General features: G+C 34.6%; 2 protein-coding genes across 2 annotated transcripts; one reads left to right on the forward strand and one right to left on the reverse strand.

The window, feature by feature from the left end:
• Positions 1 to 4,935: 4,935 nt before the first annotated feature.
• Positions 4,936 to 5,448, forward strand: LOC139859095 (putative pentatricopeptide repeat-containing protein At3g23330). Its single transcript, XM_071847904.1, has one exon. The coding sequence runs from the start codon at positions 4,936 to 4,938 to the stop codon at positions 5,446 to 5,448; it is 513 nt and encodes a 170-aa protein (XP_071704005.1).
• A 630-nt stretch (positions 5,449 to 6,078) lies between these two features.
• On the reverse strand, positions 6,079 to 23,920 carry LOC139857134 (DExH-box ATP-dependent RNA helicase DExH14). The gene is made up of 49 exons (XM_071845863.1): positions 23,629 to 23,920; positions 23,436 to 23,497; positions 23,017 to 23,185; positions 22,446 to 22,896; positions 22,242 to 22,307; positions 22,012 to 22,116; positions 21,615 to 21,914; positions 20,683 to 20,799; positions 20,531 to 20,590; positions 20,210 to 20,281; positions 20,018 to 20,134; positions 19,774 to 19,935; positions 19,593 to 19,658; positions 19,320 to 19,472; positions 19,152 to 19,235; positions 18,797 to 18,871; positions 18,574 to 18,705; positions 18,419 to 18,484; positions 17,804 to 17,869; positions 17,590 to 17,712; positions 17,357 to 17,506; positions 16,686 to 16,898; positions 15,772 to 15,927; positions 15,454 to 15,678; positions 15,015 to 15,116; positions 14,846 to 14,926; positions 14,656 to 14,736; positions 14,113 to 14,316; positions 13,901 to 14,017; positions 13,690 to 13,812; positions 12,922 to 13,011; positions 12,649 to 12,774; positions 12,470 to 12,532; positions 11,509 to 11,597; positions 11,154 to 11,244; positions 10,388 to 10,537; positions 10,109 to 10,300; positions 9,923 to 9,988; positions 9,534 to 9,689; positions 9,304 to 9,447; positions 8,590 to 8,657; positions 8,344 to 8,509; positions 8,056 to 8,118; positions 7,780 to 7,875; positions 7,520 to 7,687; positions 7,225 to 7,392; positions 6,852 to 6,998; positions 6,649 to 6,780; positions 6,079 to 6,422 (listed from the first exon to the last, which is right to left on the reverse strand). Exons 1-49 carry the CDS (start codon positions 23,736 to 23,738, stop codon positions 6,342 to 6,344), a joined length of 6,264 nt encoding a protein of 2,087 aa, XP_071701964.1. The 5' UTR covers positions 23,739 to 23,920; the 3' UTR covers positions 6,079 to 6,341.
• Positions 23,921 to 24,818: the final 898 nt, after the last annotated feature.

Consider the following 24,818-nt stretch of genomic DNA (forward strand, 5'->3'; position numbering starts at 1 on the left):
GTTTTTGGTTTTGGATATAATTAACAAAAATAATAATTAAAATTACAATAAATAAAAATATAAGAAAGTGTATTTACTTAGATTTCGTCCCCCTCGTTGATATGAATCATAGACAATTCATAATCAATTTACTATGGATTGTTGTTAAGTCCGATTACAATATTATATAGTATATAACTTCGTGATAACCTCTCGATTTCATAAAGTCTTGATTTACTAAGATTTAACTTAACTTTCGCTAATCTCGTCTTAACAAAGCAAACTATACCCGATCATTCGAATTGTGATTTAACCAAAACCTAAACTAAAATGGTTTCCCTTCTTATAATTTCATGACTATATAAATCTTAATACCACCAAATCACCAAATCCGTATTCTTATATTTTTGTTAGGAATATAATCCTACGTTTTGTCTAGATCACAAATAGTGTTGAAGCATATTTTATGTATCACCAATTTAACTTTCGCTAAACGATTCAATAAACTATGTGACGAGGATTAAGTATTAAATTTACATATTAATGGATCTTTTGATTGAACACAATATCTAAAATTGATCTAAATAACATTTGTAATACTTAAAATGTTGACTTTATATATTTTTCTTTTGAATTTATATAAAATCTTAACTAACTAAAATTAAATCTAACTTTCGTTAGATCTTATTTTAGATAGTTAACTATACCCCGATTATCTAAATTGAGCCCTAGCCTAGTTTTGACCTTCGCCAAAACTTAAATCGTAATGGTTTCCCTTTTACAATTTCACGATTATACAAACTATAATATTACCCAAACCACCGAATCATATTTCTAAATTGGTGTTAATAATTTATCCATAAGTTCGTCTAAACCACTTTTAGTGTTAGAGCTTAATCTATATTAATAGAAATAACCTTCGCTATTTATATCTAACAAATTAAGTGATAAGGATTAAATATCTAATTGTATAACAATGGTTCTTTTAGCTAGGCACAATGTTAAAAATACTTAAGTTACATTTTAATGTTCTAAATGATAACAATCCATAATCGAGGGGGTTCTACATCTAAGCAAACACAGGAGTAAACTAGCTAATCATAATAATAGGACGGGAGTAAAAATACAAACATAATATAGTAAACATGATAACATTAAATAACAATAATAATGGTTCTAAAAATAATAATAACAATAATACTTATACTAATTACTGAAAATAATAATAACAATAACAATAATAATGATATAACAATGATGAAAATTAAATAGAACAACTTACAATAAAGGCTTCAATTTATTGATTGCAAATGGTAAGAAATGGAAATGACAGCACCCGTGCACACGAACAATAATACCCGTACAAAATTGAAACTACCCTATTACACTCTTGAAATGAAATTTGAAACCGAATATAAATTGAAAAATAAATGAAACAGAATGTATATGGAAATTAAATTTAGGACAGTAGATGTTTTCTTTGGTATAGTGTTGACTAACTGTTGCTAACTAGTTCCTACTCTACTAACTACTACTAGCTACTGTACGTAATGTTATATCCCTTGTGTAAAATTTCTTCTCTCCGTATTATAGCATAGTATTAAAAGTAGTAGTTAGACTTCTATCTGTATTCTGATTCCTTTTGCTGTAAAAGTCTGAAAAGTAGGATTATTAAACATAAAGTCATCGTCCCATTTGCTTTTGATCTAGATCTGGTCTAAAAACTGCGCGTTTCGCGTAGATAGGTACGCGTTTCGCGTAAGATGTCTTCTTGAAAGTTGTAGAGCTTTGAATTACGGACGTCTGGACACCTGATTCGTCTTTTTTCGAGTCAGTATGATTTAGTTATGATTTTTTTCGTGCAGACGCGCAGATTTCGTGATTTCGCTCGTTTTAACTTGTAGTCTTGAGGCGCGATGTTGTAGTCTTTTGTTAGTCATTAGAAATCTTCATTTTATCTTCATTTTGATCTTTATATCATTGAAAATCCATAATAGCATTTCATTCGACGCTTTGGACATTTTAACTAATAACAAACCGAAAACTACTCGAACACACATAAAAATCATAACATTTTGGATTGATATTGCGACGAAGTATATGTATATTTATAGCAATATCAATCAGAAATAGTTTTTGTCATTTTTGTTTACTTGTTTGACCCACAATTAGAGACTCTTATCACATTACCCGAACTAAACCATTACATGTAAAATGGGTTGAAGTAACCACCACTACCTTTAACTTAAACACATTTTATATTACAGGTCGTATACTGTGATTGGCATCTGCATGTTTATTTTTGTATACTCTTAGTGGTCCAAATTTTTGTCCATTTACTCCATTTATCGACATACCGTCTTAAGTTTGTTATTTATTTTTTTTTTCAGGAGGAAAACTTGCTTTTAAATGACACTTATTACTCTGAGATGAGAGACACGGTTCGGACTGGGAATAACAACCGATGATTATAGAAGTTCTGTAAATATGATAGATATGTAACAGCTCAACAGATCTAGTAAGACTCATGAAGCATTCGCAGTTACGTAACAGTTTTTTTCCTTGTGCTCTACAAAATTGTAGATAGCTTGTAACCAAGTACAAAATTTCTCTTGGTTAGTTGGCACCTGGCACATAGATCAAAATCTTACAAAACTGTATTTACCATTCATTTTGTCACAGTGACCAATAACATAAGCTATTTTAAGATGGGTCTATCTATTAATATTTACCAGCGCATTTATATTATAATCTTATAACATATATATAAGATATTTTTTTTTCGAAAGGCAACATATTATTAACACGAGAAAGAGTAACAACACGAAATAGCACCCATTACAATTAATTGGGTACTATGGAAAACTCGAAAACATGTTGCAAAGAGAGCAACAAAAGCGAATACATGGAACAACTAACTAAACTAATCTATACAATATTGAAGTGGATCGGATAACCATTGTAGCCATTCGATCTTTTTATGCTTGAAACGCGAAGATATCCAATCGAACGAGACTAGTTGGATTTCCATTAAGCCGCCCGGTCCATTCCAACACGATTTTGAGAAAACTTTCCGATTCCGATTCTTCCAAATCAAATACCCACATGTCCATTCCATTGCTTGCCAAATTTTTGACCCCAAAAAGGAGAGAGGTCGATTATTTTTACCATGAAATGCCTCGTTTAGACTAAAGTTTGAGAACGAACCCAACTTCCACCATTTGTATACTTTATCCCAAATTTCCATCGAGTGCCGACAAAAAATCATAGAATGCTCGGTTGTTTCCACATCATCGTCACATAGAGGGCATCTAACGGTGTCCAAGTCGATACCTCTTTTATCGAGTTCAGTACGGACCGGGATACGCCGTTTCAATACCCTCCATATGAAAATTTTCTACTTTAGAAGGAACCAAATTGTTTTTTAATGTAGCATCTTGCGTACTCGAGTCTGAATGAAGCTTCTCATCGATAAGTGATGATAACTTTTTTGTTGAGAACACCCCATTCGATGCTAGACGCCATACCCAAGAGTCGAAACTTTGATCTTTTTTGTGGTACTCGTTTAGTAGTGAAATTAAATCTTCGAGTTCTCCTCGTGTTCTACCAGTAATCTCTCGTTGCCAATTCCATGTCGCCTGCCATGAGCCTTCTGACCAACGTACTCTTTCGAAGACGCTTGCATTCTGTTCTTGGTCAAGCTTGAATAATCTCCCGAACCTGGATTTGAGTGGGCTTTCACCTAACCAGCAGTCTGACCAGAAACTTGTTGAAACTCCATCCCCGATTTGCCTACTGAACGAATTCGCGAACTGTAATCCTGTCTTCTCAATATCTGAACCTGCGCGCAAGATATTAAACCATACACCACTCTTTCCTTTTGACCCGGAGAGGCCCGAAGGTAAGAGTAGTCCGTTAGCACCATGAATACTTTTTAAAGTCGTGACCCAAAGAGAGTTAGGCTCCAATTTAGCCCGCCACAACCATTTACCCAATAATGCAAGATTTTTCCCCCGCAAAGTACCGATGTTAAGACCTCCTTCACCGTAAGGCAAAAGAGCAACATCCCATTTGACCCAAGGAATTTTTGAATTATCACCCGACCCGCCCCAAAAGAAATTTCTACGAATACACTCGAGGGTTTTTAAGACACTCAAAGGCGCACGAAAGAGAGAAAAGTAATATAACGGTATACTATTAAGGACCGATTTGATTAGCGTTAACCTTCCCCCAAAAGAGATAGTTTTTGCTTTCCAATTCGCAAGACGAGAGTTAAATTTCTCAATAACGGGTTTCCAATTTTCCACTCGGCTCATATTTCGACCCATAGGTAAGCCAAGATAAGCGAACGTGAATTCTCCAACTTTGCAACCAACTCGACTTGCCACTATATCAATTTCGGTTTGTGGGACACCGAGACCGAACACTTGGCTTTTATTGAAGTTAATTTTCAAACCCGAGACTTTTTCAAAACATTTTAATAACTTCATGAGATTGTTGAAATTTTGTCTACTCCATTCTCCAAGAAAGATGGTGTCGTCCGCATATTGAAGATGCGAAATTAACACGTTATCCGAACCGATTTCCACCCCTTTGTATAGCCCAACACTTATCGCCTTCTTCGTAAGCAAATTCAACCCTTCCGCCGCAATAATGAAAATGAAGGGTGACAACGGGTCACCTTGTCGTACCCCACGCTCGATATTAAATTCTTGTGTCGGCGATCCGTTGACAAGAACGGAACACTAGCCTCAGACACATAAGAGAATATAAGCATAGATATAAAAAAAGACAAAATTGCCAAATTGGTCCTTGTGCTTGTCCAATTTCTTTTTTTTAGTCCCTCTCCCTCAAAATCGTTTTTATTAGTCCTTATTTCTATTTATGAGTCCCAATTTGGTCCCTGCTTGCAGCCATGCAGGAATGGTAAATAAAGGTTTAAACTTCTTTAAGGAAATGGTAAAATGTTATGATATAACTCCTGAATTCAAGCATTACGCTTGTGTGGTTGATCTTTTGGGTCGGGTTGGGAAATTGGATGAAGCTTTTGGGTTCACATGTAGAATGCATGATCATAAAAACGCTAGCGTTTGGTTACCGTTGCTAGCTGCTTGTAGGGTCCACAAAAACGTTGAGTTGGCTGAAAAGGTTGTGGCACGTATATGTGAATTTGATAGTGAGAATGTTGCTGCGTATGTGTTGTTGTCGAATATGTATTCTTCTGTTGGAAGGTATAAAGATGCAATGAATACGAAAAGTATGTTGTTTAAGAAAACAAATAAAAAGGAACCAGCGTGTAGTTGGATTAGAATTGGTAATAAAGTTCATGGTTTTGTTGCTGGAGAAGAATGTCACCCTTATTATAATGTTATAATTAACGCATTAGATCTTCTTTTTGGACAGATGAAAAAGGAAGAATATGTTGCAGATACAATGGTCGTTTTTTTGTGTTGTTTTAGTGCAACATAATTAGGTTATTGCAGTTTCTTAGGTATCATTAGGACTGTTGGTATGCAGATTTATGTGAATTGTAACTCCTGCAACTACACTTGTACCAAAGATTCTTGTAAAGGATACATATGACACACGATGCTTCATATGGAGATTTCATATGAAGATGTTTGCTCAATGTTGATTTAGTGTTTCAACATAATGAATTTATTGTTTTACTTAAGAATCATTGATGTTGCAGTGTGGATTGTGACTTTGCGACTAAGTTGTACGTAAGATTGTTTTAAACACATGGATAGGATTGCGACTTTACAACTAAGTTGTACTAGAGATTGTAACATATGGATATGCATGCGACTTTGCTACTAAGTTGGACCAAAGATTGTTTTGTAACACGTTGAAAATGGCAACAGATTTGATGGTTTCATGAACTGAAAGTGTTCATATGGAAGTTAATTCAACCCAAGAGTGAGATTTTTCTCCAAAAGAATGCACACTTTTCACTTTGAGGGAGGGGGACCAAAAAAAAAAAAGAATTTGGACAAACATAGGGACCAAATTGGGACTCATAAATAGAAATAAGGACTAATAAAACGATTTTGAGGGAGAGGGACTAAAAAAGAAATTGGACAAACACAGGGACCAATTTGGCAATTTTGTCTTAAAAAAAAAATATGTAATGATGCTTAAACTAGATTCATTTGAACCCCCATCTTGTTGTTAATCTCTACCAGAACGAAGATGCACAGTTAGATAAAGCAAAATTCGATACAATAAGAAGTTTTGAAAGTCTGAATTCCAAATGTCTATATTTATGTACTGATTTGGCTTCATGTGATTACTGACGCATCGGATGCAGCATTCTTGTGGATGGACAAAATGTACAAGTAGCTAAAATGAGATAAAACCAGCTAAGACTCCATAAGTTCTTCAATTGAGTATTCTTGATCGAATCCGAGATAACAATCTGAAATGAGAAGCAGCTTCATTCCCTACCAAAACGAGAACGATGTAATAATTAACTACCGGCAGTAGAAAGTAGATCAAGAAGTCATTTTGTAGTAGTGGAGTAGACGTGAAAAGATGAAACAAGAAGAGAACTTGCAGAAACAATTTAGCATGCAAAAGACGCAACAAAATTTAAAGAATCGGCGAAATTAAAAGGAAATAAAAAGATATTTTTAAATTGTAGAAGAAAAATGGAGAAAATAAAATTACCTGGAAACTGGTTGTGGTTTGGGGTAACTTCATGCGAGTAACCAGACGGTCTGTGAAGGAAATTCTTTTGAGAGCGTGTAATTCAGAGGTGGAGGTGTTCCCAAGAACCAACCACCATGCTTCGTCTTTTAACTAAAATAGAAAAAAAATGAGTGCATTTGAAATTGTGTGATCAAACAACAATTTAATGTATCATCTAATACCTTCGGAAAACGAGGGGTAAAAGCTCTGGCTGTTCGTCTGCGGTTGAATTTCTCTAACCGGATGCTGAGACTGGAGGTGTTGTCACCGGCAACCTCCCTATCTTCAATTCTAAGTTTGACTTGAATACGGGGAAAAAGTTGTAGATCCTGAAGAATAAGAAACAAGAAACTATAAATATAGGGTATGCATAAAATCTGGAGATAGCAAAAATACAAGAAGGTAGTACATAAAACTAATACATAATTTTATAAAATTAAATATATATTAGACACAAAATAGATAAATATGCCATGTTTTTACCAGTCACCCAACCCAACAAATTTGCTACCTATAGTAAAAGAAAATGACCTGTTCTAAACTAACTCAGCTTACCTGTTGTAATTTTGAAGCGCTATTTCCAAATCTAGACTGCATACTCATTTTCGGGAGATCCAGTAGTTGTTGTATAGTAGAGATACCGCCTTTTTGTAATAAAAGAAAAAGGTCTTCGGTCATGCATGGCATCATCCATAGTGGAGAATCCCTCTCAAACCACATACCCTAATATTCATTGCATAATAAATACAACATGTTTAATAAGTATCCCAAACGAGACTATTAAGAAAGGATTTACATTTATAACTTGTCTTCTTAAAAGAAGTTTCAAGTGTAACATATATATGAATACCTGCATAACCATCTGTAGAAGATGCATACAAGTAATGGAACTTGATAGCCACCCACTATTTGCACATACGTCTATCATTGCTTGGATGATACGTATACTCTGATCCAACACTGACTTTAAATCTGTGTAATAGTCACTGATCGGCAGTTCTACTTGAGAGAAATGTGCCTGTGCAAATTATAATTCGTTGTAGGGTTAAGTCCCGAGAGTAAAATCTTTTACTCAATGCATTATTGAAAAGTTTTCAAGAACATGCTGACCTGGAATAGCAAATTTGTTTTGACATGAGGATCATCAAGGCGATTCTTGTCAACTGCATATGGAACTTTTGTAGACAATGCTTCATTGTAATTTTCCTACGACAGAAACACACAGGTATGATATGCAAGTGCAATAAATTATATAGAAGAATATGGAAGATTTGCATGCACCTATACAACATAGTATACATTCATCAATTATATTCAAAATTGGCAATAGCACGAAGAGCTTTATACAACAGTTTTATGATTGTTCCCTAATATATTAGAAATTACCTCATTATGACGGACGGGGAGTTCGTCATATTCAGAAGCAGCAGACAGTACATTAAGGAAAACCTGCAAGAAAAGAAATAAGAAGTTTAATTTTTAAAAGTAGCTTATTTTTTGACTCGTTTGACTCATTATCATCTAACATATAACCTAAATCAACCATTTATAAGTAAATAGCTTGAAATTCCACCACTTGCTAGAACCATAAACTTAAGGTTGTTCTTAAATGTTGTTAAAAAGTTGGACACATATAAGAAATAAAAATTCTTTGATTGAGTAACTTTTTCTTACTTCGAGAGAAGTGTCTGGCCCTAAATTTGAAGCAAACATGGATATGGTCAAGTATTTCAGATAGTATTGTGATGCTACTGAGCCTAACATTGTAGGCTCCACATTTTCTTCATCGATTTTGATGCATCCACCATCTTCCAAATCTTCAAATGTGTTATTTACTAAACTGTAAAGCAAATTTGCACAATCAGTACTAAAGAATCAAACAGATAATGTCACATCAATCTTATGAAGCCTTGATGTTACCTTGATAAGTAGGAATTTAGACTTTCAGGATCACATTCATCCAATCCATAATAAGCTGGATTAACCATCTGCCAAAAAAGAAATTGTATTGGATGATATTGAGGTCGATTATGGCAACGACATACTAAAATGAGCATGCAGATAGTCGGATAGTAGATACTAGGGTTATTAATCCTAGAATCTGAGAATACTATTAGCAAATCTAATTAAGTTGAACACTGCCAGCACATAAACTAAGCAACCAAAATGCCAATTCATAGTTGACCATGTCCATCTTATTTCATGATTGATTATATTTATATACTAATTATAAAAAAAAAAACTTTCGTGGATAATATTGATGTCAATGATGGCAACATCATACCAACATGAATATGCAGCTAGCTGGATAGTATGATAGTTGATCCTAGAAACTCTTAGCAAAAAAGTTTATTAAGTCAAATACTGCCAAAATTTCATAGTTGATTACGTTCATCTTATATCTTGGTTGATAAAATACTAATTACAAATTCTAAAAATTCAATAAAGAAAGAAAAAAAAAAAACTATCTAATATATCTTAGGAGATCCTTGTGAGTTGTGAAAATGAATGAAGAACTAGATGTATTCTCTAACTTTTGATAGTCTAAATAAGTAGCTAACGGGTATATACAGAGTGCACTTATATCAACACTAACCAATGTTTTCTTTGCAATAGCACTAAATTAGATCTTACCAGCCTACGAAACAGATACGTCCAGGTCAAATAATGTACTGCATCCTGCTTATGAGAAATTGTTCCAGAAACTATCTCAGCATTGATGTGATCATGGAGCTGGTCCCTAAGACTGCTTTCAACAGGGAAAGGTTCATAAAGAAACTGCAAGAGAGAAAGAAAGAGAGAGGGCACATTAGTAATATTGTACAATATTTTGGTGTTTCTTCACATGAATTTACTTAATTAACCTTCTTATAGAAGCTTTTTTTAGGTTCATGCACAAGAATGACAGCTTTTCCATGTTGGTCATACTGAGGTCGACCCGCACGACCCATCATTTGCAAGATGTCTGTGATAGGAAAGTCAACATAACGTTTTGTTTTTCCATCATAATACTCTGTCCCCTGCAAACATGTAATACAAGCCCAATTCAGAGACAATACATAGGGGCATCACAAAACAACAACAACAACAAAAATACCCAATCCCATGAATACAGATAAATGATCAACATATTATAAATGCTAAAAAAAACAGGGCTCGCTTTTTTCACCAAGTTATCATGTATGTTTGCATGCAATTTGGAGCTAGATAACTTCTCTCAATAAATATTTATGTGAAACATAATTTGACTAACCTTTATTATAACCAGATGAGCTGGAAGGTTTACCCCCCAAGCTAATGTACTCGTGCATACCAATACCTGAAACAATGATTGTCCAAAAAATGTACATGAAACAAGGTACTCTAACAATGCATATTAATAATCAAGATGAATTAATTCAAAAGCATAATAATAGTAATAAAGGTATATGATATTTGCCTGAATCTTGTTGTTAGCAAAAAGTTCTTCAACCAGAGATCGATCTTTGTCATTCAACCCTGCATGATGTAGCCCAATACCAAATTGTAGAGTGTGCCTCAGATTTTGATCAGTGACCTGAGAAAGAACCATTTGTAGTGCTTCCTCAGGCATGGCCAGAAACTGTACCGGATGTTCATCTGAAGCTGCAAACTTCATTTTGGAAAACAGAAAAATATGACGCACAATGAAGTTAATATCGTATATGGGAGCTGCTGATAAAAAAAAAACGTTAAGTACCTGAATGAGGTCTAATGCAGTAAGCCTTGTCTGCCGACGAGATGAAACAAAAATTAGAACGGGCTTTGTAGGCGAATGAGTACATATGGCAGCATAGGTGGGCTTATTCATGCTATTCATTCTTGGACAGTAGAACTTCCCTGGATATCCCTGTGAATTTAATTGAGAGATGAAATTATATGATGTTTTCTAGTTTACAACAAATAAGCAAATCCAAACACCATAGTTATGAAAATTGCTTATCTGCTTATTTTAGAAGGAATAACCACATAAAACAAGCATGATGACACCTGCTCATTTTTAAGCAGATAAACACTTATAGATAAGCAACGCCAAACATTCTCCAAGTCTAAAGGGCTAGCATTAGTTTATAAAGTATGAAGCATGATTGGGTCAGCAACTAATGGTCAAGCTTGGTATATGGAGAGTACAAAAATAATGGTCAATATACACAAGTAGATAGTACATTTAGAAGGTGAAGAATATCTAAACCTTGTGAAGTCTATTATTAGGAGATACCATCAACATGAACTTTCTTAAAAAAGGTGTAACGTGCTAACTACAACCTCCTAAAGTATTCTCATATTCTTTGCAAATTTCTTCGAGAAGACACTGTCACAAACCACTTAAACATAAAGATAATCACCTTGACATTCAACTGTATTGACCCTATACTTGAAAATACATTGTGTATGAGACTTTTTTACATAAATATTTATAAGAAACATGTAAAACGAAAGTATAAGCGAAAACAAAAATCGCTTGCCTGTATATGAACTTCGAGAGGCACAGGCCTTACACTTGGCTTGAAATTGAACAGACCAGTCTCCTCAACCCCCAACCAGTCAGCTAGATTCCTAAGCAGAGATCACAACAATGGAACAATATTCAACGGTTCAAGATGAGTATAACAGATGATAATCAATGAAAATAACACGGAACAAAAGAGAAGCATAAACACACAGTTTCTAGAGAATTCAAATTAAGATATGATACTGCATAATATAATGCAAGAGCAGGGTATGTATTATGGAATTATGATGCATAGTTTTGGTAAATATAGATATCAACAAGTAAAACCTCAAATATCATTTAAGATGTTTAAGAACAGATGAACTCACTGAGCATTTGCTAGTGCTGTTGACAAGCCGACAAACCGAACAGGCCGCTCTGTTTGTGATGAAATGTATCTCATCCTGGAGACAATGACCTGGAAACCAATTCGAGAAGAGTAAAGCATTAAATCAGGTTGAGCATATCAGCAGGGACATGACATGTATAAATACACCTAGAGAATACAGTTTGTAAAACACTGATTCAAATAAAATACATGACATAAAAAACTATAGAGCGTTACAATACTCCTTCAAGAGATTGCTCTTCGGCATGTTATTAGTAAGATATTCATATAGACACATAAATCATTCTAACACAATAATATCAAAACTCTGATCATATATCAACAAAAGCTCCTATCATCTATCTGCAACAATATATTTTCATAACCAACGACTTATAGTCCTACGAAGCATGATCATTTGTCCAAAAGATTTACCATTAACAACATTCATGATAAGTTTATAACTGCCAAACAAAATGATTTTGACACTTCAGAGTGTTTTATGTAGAGCACAACTTACAAGAATGTTGGAGCTAAACAATAAGAAACAGAAGCCCTTATAAATGGTTCCCAACCACTCCAAACTAAACAAACAAAACATGTGTTCCCAAAATTGGGATAGGTGATCTATGACTTGCGTACGCGTGACATGTGAGTGTACAGGCGTCCGATTGTACGCATGTAAATTTCTATTTCTACTAATTATGAAATGGCACTTGAAAACCGCGCCAAACATTGATGTACATTGCTATTCTTCTTCCAGGAATTAACATCGTGCAATGTAGATGTTGGGTATAAAAACCAGTATTAAACCAAGTATATTGTAAATTCACGAATCACAAACCAAACCCTTTTCTTTAATTAGCTTGAGCAGTTTCAGTAAAGTTGCGTAAGCAATTAACGCTTCAAATCCAGATGCCAAGAAAAGAATTCATGCACAAAGCTAATACGTGAATTCATACCTCAAGTATAGGTCCACGATCAGCTCCAAGTAGGTGAATCTCATCCAAAATCATAAGACCAACCTGAGAAGAGATTTAGAATAGCTTTGAACATTATTTACAATGACAAAGATAGCAATAACAACTAGTTATTGTCATCCAACACGGTAAGGTAAATCCTGAAAAGAACGTAGAATAACCTTTGTGACATAGCTTCGACTGTGCCAGTTACGACTGATACCATCCCATTTTTCAGGAGTCGATATAATGATATCTGCTGACATGAGAGCCATCATATCTGGCGTGTAATCACCAGTCATTTCAACCTGATAGAGCAACATGTGGAAACATCAATTCATACTTGATAGATGACAAGTGTATCATATGCCTGTTGTAAACAAATTTCCACCCAAAAAAATGAACGCCATAAAAAACTTGAATTGTTTGCCAGTGTAATTTGAGAATATACGTACCATCTTTTTTCCAAGTTTAGAGACGAGTCCGTTTTTCCAGTCATTCATTCTTTCTCGAACAATGGCCTTTAAGGGTGCTATGTAGATAACCTGCAAAGTTAAGTGTGCCACAAATAAGAACCCAGGTTTGCAAATATAAGCAAGTCACTGGATACCCTCTAGACGTACCCAGATTATAAGTATGTACTCAGTTTTAAGAACATAAGTTCTTTTACACATTCATTTCAATTAAGGACTCCGTACCTTCCATCATAAATAAGCCTGATAAAATGCATTCCTAATAAAGTGTTATAGGTTAATGTGTTCGTCTTTCATAATGGGTATCATACCCATAAATTGAAGCATACTCTAAACCCAACAAGGGGGTGGGTTTAAAATTCTATTCCCGATTCTCCATATGATTAAATACCTACTGATAGTGCCAATTACAAATACACCACCTCAACTCATTTGTAATGATGATTATGAGCTTTTTAATTAAGCAATCACTTTATAAAGTGATCTTCTGTCTCTAACAAGGGTACGATACCATGTCTTGTCTATACAAAAATTTATGTTTTAGCTACAACAAAATTCGCTTAGCAGCGTAGTCACGAGTACATCCGAACAAACAATTATAATTAGCTTGAAACCTGTGATATACGACCAGCATAGAACATTTAACCTATCCCCTAATTTCAAAAAGCAGTTAGCGTAGTTACAACCTTGAAGGTGAATTCAATACCTTTAGGACCCACAAGTAATCTTAATCACTAAAATGATACATACCTTCATATCAGGGGCTGTATTGAATAGATGAAGCATAGCTAGCTCTGCGGATATAGTTTTGCCACTTCCAGTAGGGGCTCCTAACAGGATGTTGTTCTGCTTGTGATATAAAACATGAAACGCCTGCCAAGTAGCCATAGAAGGATCAGTGAAATACAATATAACTAGCGATAACGAGAAGAAAAATGTCCATAGTTTAGTATAACCGTGCCTGAGTTTGAATAGGATTGAAGTGTGAAAATCTGTATAATTCTTCATAGGCCTTGTTGCCAAGCGCAGTCACGGGAAGGGGCTTCAGATCTAGAAGTTCGGTGTGTCTTGTATGGCTCTGATTAAAAAAACAGAATACCAAATTTATTTAATTTAACATTCAAGCAGAAATAAAATTACAAAAGTTTCTGACTGTTTAAATAGTAAGATGACCTCTGGTAGGGCAAGGTTCTTAAATGATATTGTATAGAAAGCCTCGGCCTGCAACCAAGAATCAGAAATAGCACGAATGTAATATTGAGGAGGATGTGGTTCAAATATTGGCACGGTGAAGGAAAGCTTCTGTGGGTCCCCTTTTGCTGCCCGCTTGGTCAATGTAAAAAGTTCAGAGTGGTAGATATGATCATTCTCTGAATCCTGCATTATTAGTTCATGAGAGGTTCACTACTTGACTGGATATGTGATAAGAAACCAGCAAATGATGACACGATTAGCTGAAAATAGTAAGGGCACTCAAACGTACCAAACAAGCAAGTATGATAATTTAAGCAGTCACATAAGTTCTAGATAAGTAGTCTTTTTGTGACTCAATAAAAAACCATTTAATGATTAAAGTTATTCCAGAGAAGGTATTGTAAAATGGGAATTGGCTTTTCATTCGTAAAACGGCCGTTCCTTTTTTAGAATGGCAGAATATATCAAGATGCAATAGCTTTTGGCAGATTCATACAAACAGAAGTATATGCAAAACCAAACCTCAACAAGAATCCACCAACGTTGTGCAGCACCATGCCAGCGATCTTTCCACACAAAGTCTGGAGTTAAGACCAGATCTACCTGAAAGATTAAACTGACAAAATCAGTAAGTTGTACTTAAAAGTTCCTAAGAATTACCAAAATCCATACTAGGCTATTCAAGACTTGCGATAAGTAACAAACGAGTTACCTTTAAAACTGTTCTCGTGATTGGACTTATTGTAGCAGACAATAAGATTGATGGGAAAAATCCTAAATATTGCTTTACTACCTACAGAAGTAAAAAACGGCAATAAAATACTACAAAATTAATATCAAAAAAGAAAAATATAAAACACCATTTTTGAGAGTACACGAACCCTTCCACCAGGTGCATAACGAATCATAGCTCCAATCTCCTTTTCCTGCATGTCTAGAAGATGGTCCAAGTCAATATCTTGGTCTTCTAGCTTCCGAAGTATCTGAAACGAAATGGAGATAAGCAACCGATATGCAGCACAAGCTAAGCAATATAGGCACTAGATGTAGCAGTGTCAACCGATTTCCTTATGAAAGGGTCAGCTTAATTCTTAGCGAACAGGGAAAAAATCTTTAATGCATAATAGCGAATCATTAGCTTAATTGTTTATTAAGATTAAGATTAGTATTAATGAAATTATACAATTCTTGTAAACATATACACTAAACTATATGTAAGGTATTTAATATTTGAATAACTGTATAAGGTCAATCACTCAATTGAACCCATTATCCAACCCGCATACTATAATATAGCAACATGGAGATGGCTAAACATACTTCTGGTGATATATCTCTGTCAAATTGTCTTAGGGGATGCTGATGAGGCCATATTTGACGATCCACTGCCTTGCAGTACTCCAACATGAATGCTGTCATCTCACACCATCCTCTACGCAAACAAATTTCAAAAAGTGCCCTCATTATACGAGCCAGACTCGCACTAATGTATGCCGCATCAGAAATAAGAGAAAAGGCGTCAATAGACCCTCGGGATATATAGAGCTGCAAACGACATGATTACTTAAGAAATGAAGGATAAAGAAAAGAAACGTAAATCTAAATGTTCACTGATTAAGAATTTTTCAAAACCTTTACCTGAATTAGAATAGATACTTTCCCGTGTTTATTTGTTGGACCACCCTTCACTTCTAATGGACATACTGTGCGGGCCAAATTTTCTAATTCAGTTTGCTCCTCCTCTCGAACTACAATATTTTCGAATTCCGAAGAATGCGCAACCATGTCAATTATCTGCAGTAAATTATTAAAGAGATAAGAAATTGGGTCACGAACACCGCAGTCACGGTACTAAAGTAAATATCAATTTACTGTTCCAATCAAGCATGTTCATTACTTAACCAAGCTCCCATAGTTTTTTACCAGTAAATTAAACACTTAGGTCTGCAAAGTAGATGCACATAAAAAGTAGAGACTCAAATTTTTCTTAGACAGCAATACCTATTTCCCTGAACTAGGATCAGCAATATCATCTTAACCTTCTGATTCTTGCCAAATCCTTTTTTTATATTACATTCAACTTCATAAACGAAGATACGACGAAGTTGGCACATTCTCTTATTCGAGAAAGAGACTATGATTGACTAGGGTTATTACTACCACAGAAGATGAATAGATAGATAGGGAAATATGCATCTTGAAACCAAGTTCAGCTTCTTGACATATGTATTTTAAAAGTTAATAACTCTGTATTCCTATTTTCAACTTGTTACGAGTATTAAACATACACATATTAGTAATTATCTACTACACCAGATTTTCAATATAAAGATTTGCAATTACTAGGTAAAAAATTGGCCAGACGTGGTTCCTGGAACTGCAAATAGTATCAGCTCCATGTTTATTCAAATGATGAGATTTGTTGCAGAACATGACCATCCAGGGTTTGGTCATGCAGGTCAGATTTTATTAGCATATATGCAGTTAGCATTAGAACTTCACAGTGATGTAGGCAAACAGGTTATGCAAGCTAATCGAAAAGAATTTTTTACCTCACTGTCACTCATATGGCGCCTCAGCATCTCATTGTAAGTCTCAACACTAGAATAATGGATATAAAAGTGACTGGCAATACGGCCAAGTTCAGTGCAATAAAAGTTGCCACTCTTTTCGTCAAACCGCATCATTTTAGCTTTGTCAAGAGCACGTGCAGCATCTGTAACAAGAGATCGTTGTTTCAAACCTAATGAAGGATCTGCCATAACCTAGTAGACAAAAATAAATTATAATTATAATGTATTCCTTCGGACAAAATAGTATATAAGATGATACTATTTGCAAATTTCAGGTTGAAAGAAATAAAATTTACAAGCCAACGATATTACAGATCAGTAAATATTAGAAAATAAGACACATTTACAATAAGACAACATTTATTAGAATGTAGCCATACTGAGTTTTTCAAGAGAGGTGAAAGTGTTAATTGTGATTATAAACAGCAGCCCCTAAAGAAGTACTGTACATAAATATGATGCTACTACAAGTTACCCAGCAAATATTTACGGGCTCATGCACCTAATAAGGTTGACATCTGAAACTTTCTAGGAAAGCAAGATACAAATATGTGAGCAAAAAAATGAGGCGTTAAACTGCTCATTCTAATATAATGTTATCATAATCGTGCATGAAGGCATTTATATATAGGCCATCCATATGACTATACCTCGTCCCATCCAATACCATATGCCAAGGGATTCATTTTCATTCTTATGAAAAGGTATGTGTATCCAAGCCATGCACAAGCTTCCTTCACATTTGTCACAGTTCCCAATGTCACCTCTGCATTTAAATTATCTTTCAAGGAGCTAATGAACTGCGATCAAATTAGAATAAAAAATTAGTATAAACATCCAAAGGCCCAACATGTAAAACTTTTCACACTAAACAGACAATTACCTGACTTTCTATGGGAAGTTGACTTGTTAAAAGTCTCAAATAGTAGGCTAACTTATCATGAGATGTAATTATAATGCCTTCCCCACTTTTATCAAACTGAGGTCTGCCAGCACGTCCAAAAATCTAAAGAACGTCATATTATAAGGGAAAACACAAGATTAGAATTCAACCAGCAGTAAAAGGTGAAAATAAATCAGTGAAATGTCAAATGTACCTGCATGACATCCAGCATACCCAAATCTCGCCATCCACCAGCCTTTGGATCATACAATTGAGTCCCCTGTGCCAAGGTAGGAAAATGGTAAATAAGCAAATGAGAAATTGCAGTAATACTACACCACAACAAATCAAAACTACAGAAATAAACACAATTTCAGTGATAAAATGATGGACTAAGCGAATTGAGGTAAACTGGTAGCTTAGAGTTTGTTTTGTTTATTGTTAGTATTCAAACTATGATAAACCTTAACCTACTTTAGATACAGTAAATCTCACATCACATTAAAAGGCACAGCAGATTATACATTTGTGTTTTTTACTGTGATCAAGTATCGAGATTAATGTTAACATCATAAGCATAGAGAGCAAAAAAAACACCCTGTATATTTTAAAGGAATGCTAAACAAGGATAGGTGGAAATAGAAAATGTGCAAACTTCCCATAGCGTTATGAGTTTAAATTTTAATTAACTATTTTTGTTTTTCCAATGCCTCGTGTTTACAAATCAACTAGCCTGCTAAACTTGATCATGGGAAATTGGCATATACTGCACTGATAAACAAATGCACACATACAGACATATTATATTAGTATTAAACATTTTAACAACCTTAATCACGACAGTGTGTGCAGGTAGATTTACTCCCCACGCCAAAGTGGCTGTACAGACAAGGACCTGAAATAAAAAATGGTGGTTCATTAAGCAACATACCAAAAGAGATACAGAAACAAGTAAAAAAAAAAAAAAAAAGAAGAGCTACACACCTTTAACAATCCATCAGAAAAAAGTCGTTCAGTCAAATTTCTATCAGAACGCAACATCCCTGCATGATGAATGCCAACTCCTGATCCAAATAGCTGAACAAGCTGTTTGTTTCTGGACTTTGAAACCTCCATCTGAAAACCAACAAATTAGGTGATGGTGAGATACCTAAATAAACCTTGATGCACAGTTGTAAGAAAGTGTCGAGTTGAACAATTTCCATACCTTGATCAACTGAAACTGGGGATGTTCTTCATTCACAAAAAGATCTAATTGTTCATATTTCCGGGCAAGTTCAATCTGTATATATGTGGCATGCCAAATTATGACTGGAACTAACAATCATATATTGTGGGTACTTTCAAGGTCCAAAACAAATACAGCCTAACAAAAAACCAATTGGTTTACTTGTTTTTGAGGTTTGCTAGCAAGAAAACAAAAGGGCATGCTTTGCACACGATATATAACAACAGTAATAGAACTTAGCATCAAAACATGTGGACTTACTATATCACAAATACCATTTGAACATACGTTAAAAGTTCTGTACAGACTCTTAAGATATGAAATAAGATATTACCAGTTTATCAGCTGTTTTTCCAGTGTCTTTACGTGAATGAACAAACACCATTGCCTGATGCCCTTGCTTCAATGAATCAACAACCTGTGCACACAAATTTCTCTAAACAATGTAAAAAAAGCCAAACCAAATGTAGATCAAACAGTTGATTGTTAAAAAAATACAGACCTTTTTGTAGCAAATTTCATTCAACAGCTCATTTCGTGCTAGATAGTTCGGCTCCGTAATTCCAATATACTGTTGCGCGAGAGGCACGGGACGGTAGCTAGAATCAAAGAAGAAAAGACCTGCATCCGGATTAACCCTCAAGAATTGTGCAACCTGAAATTTGGAGGTCAATTAAGCAAATCTTAATATGGATCGGTAATTTTTATCTACCTTAGTGTTCTGCATATCAAGGACAATAACGAAAATTCCATTAAGAGTGTTATAAAGATCAACCTCCAAATAATTGGGAAGAGTAGCAGATAAGCCAACAATACGAATCATTGACTGTGTTGACTCCACCTGCAAAAGTCATCAAAAAGCATACTTAATCTTAGAATAGCATTAATTACCTTGAAGTGTACTTATAAATGCCAAGAGTAATCATTTATAGTAGCTAACTAAATTACATGTGTACCTGACGAAGCGTGCGAGCTACTAATGCTTCTATGACAGGTCCTCTATCATCATTTAGCAGATGTACTTCATCAATAATTAAGAGCTTTACCAGCATCGAGAGTGACATGTCACTGCTTTTGCGGGTGATTACATCCCATTTCTCAGGTGTAGTCACAATCATCTAAATGTACATATTTTAAAAATTAGAAATCAAATAGCAACTTTATAATTTCATTCCAAACTTCATACGGGTTGCGAAAAACCTGGGTTTCTTCGAGTTCAGTTTTAGAAAGCTGCATGTCACCAGTAAGTTCTCTCACAACCATATTCAGTGGAGCTAATCGATGGCTAAATGCCTTAGTAACTTCAGCAGCCAATGCCTAACGATTGCATGTCAAAAGAAGATAGTAAGCATCATAAAAGACAAGCAGGTCAAATGGTAATACAATCTTTACCTTCATGGGAGCAACATAAACTATCTTAAACTCATCTTTATGCAAGTAACCATCTTTGAAGTGCTGTCCAATCTGAAAAAACACAACATTTGGGTCATATAAGTTCCACAAGAGCAAGAACATCTCTTACATCATAAGACAATTTAAACGATGACCAAGACAAGGGTTCGGACATAAAGTTACAAAACTTTAATGACTAATTCTTTGCAACATCACCAGTAAGATATTATAATCATGCAACAATGGATAATGTGTTGCCATTTAATTGTTATACAACTGCTACATAAACTGATTCTCTAAAAGAGTTGAGTATGTGTCAACCTCGTGTAGAATGGCAATCATAGCTATATTTGTTTTGCCAGCTCCTGTTGGAGCACAGACCTGGAACACATAACGATAGTTTCAGAACAAAGGATATACATATATCATTTCTTGGCATCATCTACATTAGTTAACCTGAATTTTGAACTTACCAGAATGTTCTCATTAGTATGATAAGTAGTTTGATATATTCTGCTTTGAATACGGTTAAGTGTCTTGTAGCCCTGGAAAGCAGCTTGTGCAAATTCATCCAACTCTTTTATTTCAATCTGAAAAACATCACAACATTAGAAAGAAATCTATATGGAATATGGAATACTAATAATTTCAATAAAACTTTGATCCTTTACCCACTCCACGCACCACAATTTGATTTCTACATTATCAACTCGTCAAATATGTCTCATTAAACTGTGTGTACTCTCTTTTTTTCACCTAAATGGCTTGAAATTTAGTATGTTCTATTTTATTTTGGTGAAACTAGAAGGTTAAAGATATATTTGGTATATGGTGCTATTCGGTGAATATTCTCGTATTTTTAATGTATTACTACTTGGTAAAGATGAAGCATCTAATAACTTAAATACAATTGGGAGTTACAGTCCTCAACCAGTGACATTTTACCATTACTTTGTTTTGATAGCATGATGGAATGAAGGCTAAATTGTATTCAGATGACTTGACTCAATTCATTGTCAAGTATAACCATTAACATTTACTACCAAATTAAAATGCATGTGCTGGCCTACTTTAACATTCCTTCTTCCATAGGCAGCGCAAAGGTAATCGGACCTCATTTTAACAAATAACAAAAAACACATTACACATAGTAACACATATTATATTAGTTACTTCATATATTATTTTCTAGTGTCTGTATTCTAATAAGTTGACTAGACTTCAAATCCATGTTCAGTGTATCAACTACTATGATCAATGCATGATCAATGCACTTACCTTATCACAAGTACAAATCAGCTAACATACGCATAAAAATACAAGAATAACCAATTGGGATAACAAACAGATTTAATTATCTCATTAATACGAAAGCAATTAAACATAACAAATAAAAAAAGGGTACCAGTTTCTCGCCAGGCTTCATAGCTGCAGTTTCGGTAGGTGGAATGGAAACTTCTTCATATCCCTTATGATGTTTCCTAGTAGTTCCTTGAGGGAGTGCGGTAACTGTTAACGCGTTCCTTTCACCCTGTCCAATCAGATCATCGAACGGGCTTTTCTTTGCACTTGCTTGAAGTAAAGAACTAAAACTCATCACAGACATATCATTGTCCAATCCATGATCTGTTCCGCGCTTATTTTTCTTTTCCTCTTTCCGTCTTAATTTATCAAATTGTTTTTCCGATTCTGTTTGAACAGTCACCTGTATACATCGTTAACAACAATTTTGATATCTAAGATGTGATGATGATTACGTAAACAACAACCAAATCTAACGAAACGTCTGAGTAATTTCATACCTGAGTACCGTAGCTAGGCATGCGTGGTTGAGAGTTAGAAACCACCTTTTCAGATTTTAAGTTCGACATCCCGTGGTGAATGGCATCTACAAGTTCCTTCCTGTGCTGAATGTCAAATATTATATTTCATCATTGTTAGTTAAAAGCATGACGAGGTAATTTTATTAATGAAGAAATTATTCAATGTATATCCACACCCCTAATTACAAACGCTACCCTTTAACACGTACCGTTATAAGATCTTGAACTGTTTCAAATGCACCGTCTCCAACTAGATCCAACAAATCACCAGCTATCTACATACCAAAATTAACAAAAAGAAATTAATTTAAAATTTTCACCCGTCAAACGATATTATTACATAAAAAAATCTTCAGATACAACTAGATCACAAAATAAATAATAATAATTAATAACTAACATAATTTTGTTACCTCATCGCCAGCTTTGTCTGAATCAAGTACCCGGCAAATAGCCATTGCTAGTTCATCTTGAGGAAGCTGAGAAGCACTACCATTTACTATTTTACTGCATTCATCTTTTAACCATCCTAAATCAAATGTTCCACCAACAGATTGGTGATTTCTGCTCTCAGTATTATAATCATACCACTCCCCATTATGTGAGGTAGAAGTTACATTTGTACCCTCCCCCCACATTTGTCCATCCTCAAAAGAAGCATCAACCAAAAACCGGGACGCATGGTGAAAAACCAAATCTGCGCCAAACTCTTGACCATCATCATTCCCGTTTACTTGGCTTTCAGCCGAGAACAATGCCTCGTGATGGTCTGGCTGCAATTTAGAAAGATTTTGTACAGCATTCACAGCCTTTTGTAGCTTTGCATCCAAAACAACATGACCAAGTATTTTTTGCAGTTCAGATCTGCATTCAAATAAAGTGCGTATGAGAAACAACTTCTCTTAATTTTAATTCATGTACATTCAGCAATCAGTGACTACTGTATTACAAATTTTAATACAAAGTAAAGGCGGAATAACCTACTTCTTTTCGATGAACTTTCTACTCTCTCCTTCATCCTCACGAGATGAACCAAAAATCCTATACACCGCCAACGCAGCTTCTCTAAACTCCTCACTGATCACTACTCCATCAATCAACTCAACCACGGCCCCAACAAACTGTCTGTACGCTTGACGGACTTCTATAGAAGCTACACCATTTACAAGTAAGTAGTTACAGAATCATCACTCTCACACTTAATAGGCACAAAACATAAGTTAGACACCTTCCTCAAATATACTAAATACAGTCATCGTATCCATACACGGTTAGTTTCAGTACATTCATAGTCTTGCACTGTGTTAGACTATTTATATTTTTTATTTACTCATATCACACGTCTAATTTCCTTTAATACAGCTGTAAATAGTGAATATATCGATAAATAAATAAGCATGTACCTTCATCCCATCTATGAACAATTTTCCGAGCAACTTCAAATTCGTCAACTGATTTTGCGGAACTAATTACAAATCATTCAAAAACTCAGTTAAACAAACTAAATTTCTACAGGCAAAAACAGAAACCGAAAATTATAACGGAAACAATAAATATTGTACTCGTATATGATTTAGGGTTTTAGAAACAAAATACCTGTTGCGATTGTTGAGTGACTGAAGAATAGCTTTACGATCGAGATAAGCTTGATCGGCATCGAATGGTTCCCTGAGTGAGTTAGATAATCGAGGCAATTCGAGCAACATTTTGGTTTTATTTTTTTACTTCTATCTTCGATTATTGCCGGAAGTAAGGACGGTGGTAATTGATAAAGAACCAATTTACTGAACGGACCAATGAGTGTTCTCCACAGCTTTGAGGCCTGCCTAAAACTGTGATAATATTGTATTTAACCTAAGGTGTTCTAGAGTTTTTTTTTTTTATCGGAAGAAAAGAATGGTACCGAAGGAAAAGGAAAAGGAAAAGGAAAGAGAAAATAACAAATTCGGTAGATAAGAATGGTAAACCATTAGTGAATAGTCTACTGGTTGGGCGAGATCTCACTTCAAATCTCGTCTAGGGCGAATATTTAGTGGTGGTCATAGATGAGTTAGAAAAAGCCAGTGAGTAATCCTGCTGGACTGCGTACATCAGAGTATGAGGTCGAATTACTCGCCCTCTCGAATAACCCGAACAGGAAAAACTTTTTACCTTACTATAGAAAAGAATGGTACGGAAAGGGAAAAGTGAAATAATATAGAAAAAGAATCTAATATAAAATAATTTAATTGAATTGAATTTTTGATTTGGAAAAAAATGAACATGTTCAAGTAAGGTCGTATGGTTAGTTTTCCAAAAAAATGAAATTATTATTTTTTGTATGGTTAGTTTTCAAAAATTATTATATGTAAACTATTAAAGAGGTGTTGCAAGTCTTTGATACATACGCAATATTAAATAATGTGAAGTAGTAATAAGTTACTAGGGCCATATCAGTCGTAATTGTATTTCTTCATAATCCGCCAAAATATGGACGAAACAAATTTATATTAATAATTTTTTCTCAATCATATTCATTCCTTTACATCCTAAAAAAAAACTTGAGAATGGCTTTAATTTATTTTTTTCACTTGTCACTTTTTCTTTCCACTTCAAAAAAAAAAAAAAAAAAAAAAAAAAAAAAAAAAAAACCCTCAAGAATGCAGCCCAACTAAAAAAAAAAAAAAAAAAAACTCAAGAATGCAGCCCAACTAATATCACTTTCGTCTGCAAGGAAAAGGACAGTATATTTTGATTTTGACCAAAAAAAATTGAGACGACACCCGCGAGTAATGGACATAGATCCT

The sequence above is a fragment of the Rutidosis leptorrhynchoides genome, chromosome 7 (assembly GCF_046630445.1).
Source record: "Rutidosis leptorrhynchoides isolate AG116_Rl617_1_P2 chromosome 7, CSIRO_AGI_Rlap_v1, whole genome shotgun sequence".
NCBI lineage: Eukaryota > Viridiplantae > Streptophyta > Magnoliopsida > Asterales > Asteraceae > Rutidosis > Rutidosis leptorrhynchoides.

Bases quoted from the DNA above. Each gene is read 5' to 3' on its own strand.
- LOC139859095 (XM_071847904.1), top strand. From the start codon at position 4,936: ATGGTAAAATGTTATGATATAACTCCTGAATTCAAGCATTACGCTTGT.
- LOC139857134 (XM_071845863.1), bottom strand. From the start codon at position 23,738: ATGTTGCTCGAATTGCCTCGATTATCTAACTCACTCAGGGAACCATTC. The intron at 18,485-18,573 runs GTGTGTAGCTCT...TTTTTATTTCAG, and splicing joins TTTCTGATGGATTGTTAAAG to GTCCTTGTCTGTACAGCCAC. The intron at 17,507-17,589 runs GTAATTGTCTGT...ATTTGATCGCAG, and splicing joins AACTTCCCATAGAAAGTCAG to TTCATTAGCTCCTTGAAAGA.